This window comes from Panulirus ornatus, chromosome 6, assembly GCF_036320965.1.
Source record: "Panulirus ornatus isolate Po-2019 chromosome 6, ASM3632096v1, whole genome shotgun sequence".
NCBI classification, from domain to species: Eukaryota; Metazoa; Arthropoda; class Malacostraca; order Decapoda; family Palinuridae; genus Panulirus; species Panulirus ornatus.
The window spans coordinates 42580551-42584508 of NC_092229.1; the positions used below are offsets into that span (position 1 = coordinate 42580551).

General features: G+C 54.3%; 1 protein-coding gene across 1 annotated transcript in view; it reads right to left on the bottom strand.

Moving 5' to 3' along the window:
* The window catches only part of Drgx (Dorsal root ganglia homeobox), a 221310-nt gene extending 219280 nt beyond the window's left edge, over positions 1–2030 (bottom strand). Inside the window, exon 1 of the mRNA XM_071662823.1 lies at positions 1731–2030. Coding sequence (XP_071518924.1) covers positions 1731–1740 — 10 coding nt within the window. The 5' untranslated portion in view covers positions 1741–2030. The remainder of the gene's footprint in view (positions 1–1730) is intronic.
* Positions 2031–3958: the final 1928 nt, after the last annotated feature.

The following is a 3958-nucleotide window of genomic DNA, read 5'->3' on the forward strand; positions in this document are numbered from 1 at the left end:
GAAAAAAAAATTCAGACAATTTTGAAAATTCGTGACAGCCTTCAAGTGTAGCGGGTGGCGGTGGGACAGAGCGAGGAGGGAGGGCTGACGGTGGCTGCTTCCCCCAAGCGACATAACTTGTGCTTCACACAGCTACTTGATGACTACATACTTAGAGACATAGGGCCGCTAACCTCCCTCACCCCCGCGCCCCCAAACCTACTCTCTCCTCCTCCTCCTTCTTCTTCCCACACCCTAACGAGTGTAGAATTCCACCCTCTCCTCCTCCTCCGCCGTCCCTGCCCCCTAAACCTCCATAATGGACAGACTGGTAATTGCAAAACAGCGTTCATAACACGGCAGGTCCCCAGAACACAGCAACACAGACAGGAGACAGTAGTGATCATGACGCAGCGGGAGGTCATAACAAGGCAAGTCTTGACACAGCGATAGTCATGGCACAGCGACGGTCATGACACAGCAGCGGTCATGACATGGCGACGGTTATGACACAGCAGCGGTCATGACATGGCGACGGTTATGACACAGCAGCGGTCATGACACAGCGGCGGTCATGACATGGCGACGATTATGACACAGCGGCGGTCATGACACAGCAGCGGTTATGACACAGCAGCGATCATGAAACAGCGGTCATGACACGGCGACGCTTATGACACAGCAGCGGTCATGACACAGCGGCGGTTATGACACTTCGGAGGTCATGACACAGCGGCAGATATGACACAGCAGCGGTCATGACACAGCGATGGTCATGACACAGCAGCGGTCGTGACACAGCGGCGGTCATGACTCAGCGATGGTCATGACACAGCAGCGGTCGTGACACAGGAATGGTTACAAACTACCAACGATCACAGTTTACACAGCAGCGGTCATGACACAACAGCGGTCATGACACAGCGGCGGTCATGATACAGCAACGGTCATGACACAGCAACGGTCATGACACAGCGGCGTTCATGACACAGCGATGGTCATGACACAACAGCGGTCATGACACAGCAACGATCATGACACAGCGGCGATCATGACACAGCGGCGGTCATGACACAGCGGCGGTCATGACACAGCGGCGGTCATGACACAGGAATGGTTATGCGCTACCAGCGATCACAGTTTACACAGCAGCGGTCAGAACACAGCAACAACGAACTCGGCAAACGACAGGTAGCGGCAACACAGCGACACACCGCCATTGGCACCACCACAGCGCGGCCCGTCACAGCGAGGCCTGACGGCGCTCACCACACAGCAGCCCAACCCTTCGTCCATGAATAGTCAACTTCCAACATTTTCCACATCAGATCAACCCATCGGACGCGTTTACTACTTGACATAGATTTCTTCCCGTGTGTTCCCGTGGCTCACAAAATTAGCAGACACACACACACACAAAATAATATATATATACATATTTTGGATCATCATTGGAGGTAGTTAGCGAACGTGTCATTGGGCAATTATCTGTTGATTCTATAGTCACGTCCACAGTGAACAGAAGACAACGGTCAAATGATCGAGAACTGATGGAGTTCTTTTTTTATATATTATTTTTCTCTCCACAAAACTTTAATACACCGTTCTGAAGACCACCTCTGCCCCGACACCAGCCAGAGGTGGGTCTACGTCCCAGGAGGGTGGGTGGGTGGGTTGGGATGGTGGGGTGGGAAGTATGGTCCTGTCTTAAGAAAGACGGGCCTTAACAGAAGAGTCCAGCCAACACTCACCAAAATTCATCTCCGCAGTCAGCGATAAATATCCAGTCGTTGCCGTGGGATCGCCAGCGATGGTCGGCGAGAGAGAGAAAGACAGAGAGAGAGAGAGCGAGCGGCGTTCCAGGCCAGGTCGGTCCAGGCGGGCAAGTCGGGGTCTGGAACAGCCTCAACACACAGGCCACTTGCACCACACTGACACCCTCCACCCTAGGCCCACCACCGCCCTGGCGTACGTGGCTCCGGCCTCTATTACCAGAATCAGATGGTACAAACCCAATATGGTCTTCCCTTATCAAATCATTGCCTCCTTTCCATGTGCAAACACGGAAGGCGGCCACTCAAAACTTCCCGCGCAGGCGCAGGGCTGCCGGCTGCTGCCAGCTGATTGGTGGGCGGGGCCGGGGCGCGCGCTGATTGGCCGGCCGCCCGCTAATGAGGGGAGTGATCGCTGTGGTTGGGGGAAACAAGGGAATCTGTATCTCCATTGAGTGTGCGATAATTTCCCTCTTGACAAAACTCCTTTACCGCGTCCGTCGCCGGTGTTCGAGTGGCGACTACCCTCACCTCCACTCACCTCTGGACGTACAGGGACGACGAGAGTAGATCAGCGACGCTTAGGGGGAGGTACAGGGAGGTGGCTGTAGGGAGATGCGGGCGACGCCTGGCAACTGCAGGAGGGAGTCAGTGTGTCGGCATCCAGAAATGATATTGTCGTGGTTGCCTAACAAGAATGGGCGGCCAAGTCATTGATTTTCGGATGAAATGGACCAGATCTACAGCCAATACAGGGCGTCATTGCCCCCCCATCCAAGATGTATTATCCCTGCCATTTACGCAATGAATCCCATCCAGTGGTTCAATACCGGCCAGAAACCTCCGCTGGATATAAAAGTTGCTGTTGCTGGAGACCTCCCGAACGCACTCGGCCAGTGCTCTCGTGGGAGGGGGGGGGGGGGGGGTGTTCGCTGGGACTCTACCCTCCTCCTCCTCCTCCTCCTCCTCCTCCTCCCCCAAGCTAAGGACAGCGGGACACTTCTAGAAAACCTCAAATTTTATTGTCTTTCTCGGCCGCTCACGGAGTGCGTAATCTAACTGCCCTACGCTATAATCATAATAACTGACGCTTAAGTGGGCGAGAGGAATGTGTGTGTGTGTGTGTGTGTGTGTGTATGTGTGTGTGTGAAGGACCAGGAGAAGGCCAGGGAGAGAGAGAGAGAGAGAGAGAGAGAGAAAAGGGTGGAAAGCACGAAAGGGTGATGGTGTGGTGATGATGATGATGGTGATGGTGGTGCTGTGGTGGTGTAGATGGCAGTGATGGTGGTGCCGTGGTGGTGGAGGGTTGTGGTGGTGGTGGAGGGTTGTGGTAATTGTAGGAAGGTTGTGGTGGTGGTAGATGGTTGTGGTGGTGGTGGAGGGTTGTGGTGATGGTGGAGGGTTGTGGTGGTGGTGAAGGGTTGTGGTGATGGTGGAGGGTTGTGGTGATTGTAGGAAGGTTGTGGTGGTGGTGGTAGGGTAGTGGTGGTGGTGGTGGAGGGTTGTGGTGGTGGTAGGAAGGTTGTGGTGGTGGTGGTAGGGTAGTGGTGGTGGAGGGTTGTGGTGGTGGTGGAGGGTTGTGGTGGTGGTGGTAGGGTAGTGGTGGTGGAGGGTTGTGGTGGTGGTAGATGGTTGTGGTGGTGGTAGATGGTTGTGGTGGTGGTGGAGGGTTGTGGTAGTGGTGGTGGAGGGTTGTGGTGGTGGTGTAGGGTTGTGGTGGTGGTGGAGGGTTGTTGTGGTGGTGGTGGAGGGTTGTGGTGGTGGTGGTGGAGGGTTGTGGTGGAGGTAGGAGGAGGGCAGACGCGTCCGAGCGAAGATCATCTTTAGTGTTAATGAGACGCTGGCGACGTAACGTGTTTAGTCCGCCATCACAGCCAGATGAGAATCACGATTTAATTACGCCATTATATGAGGGGGAGAGGGAAGGGGGGAGGCAGCTGAGGGAGAGGAAGGGGGAAGTAAGGGGAAGTTACCAGAGGAAAGGGGAGGGGGGAGGGAGGGGAAGTAAAGGGAAAGCCAGCTGAGGAGGGAGAGAGTAAGGGAAAGCCAGAAGAGTTAAGGGAGACTAAGGGAAGGCCACTGATTTAAAGGGATAGTAAAAGGGAAAGTCAGTGACATTAATGGAGAGTAAGAGGAAGCCACTGGGGTTAAGAATACAACCACTGGAGTTAAGGGAGAGTGAGGGAAAACTACTCAAGTTCAGAAAA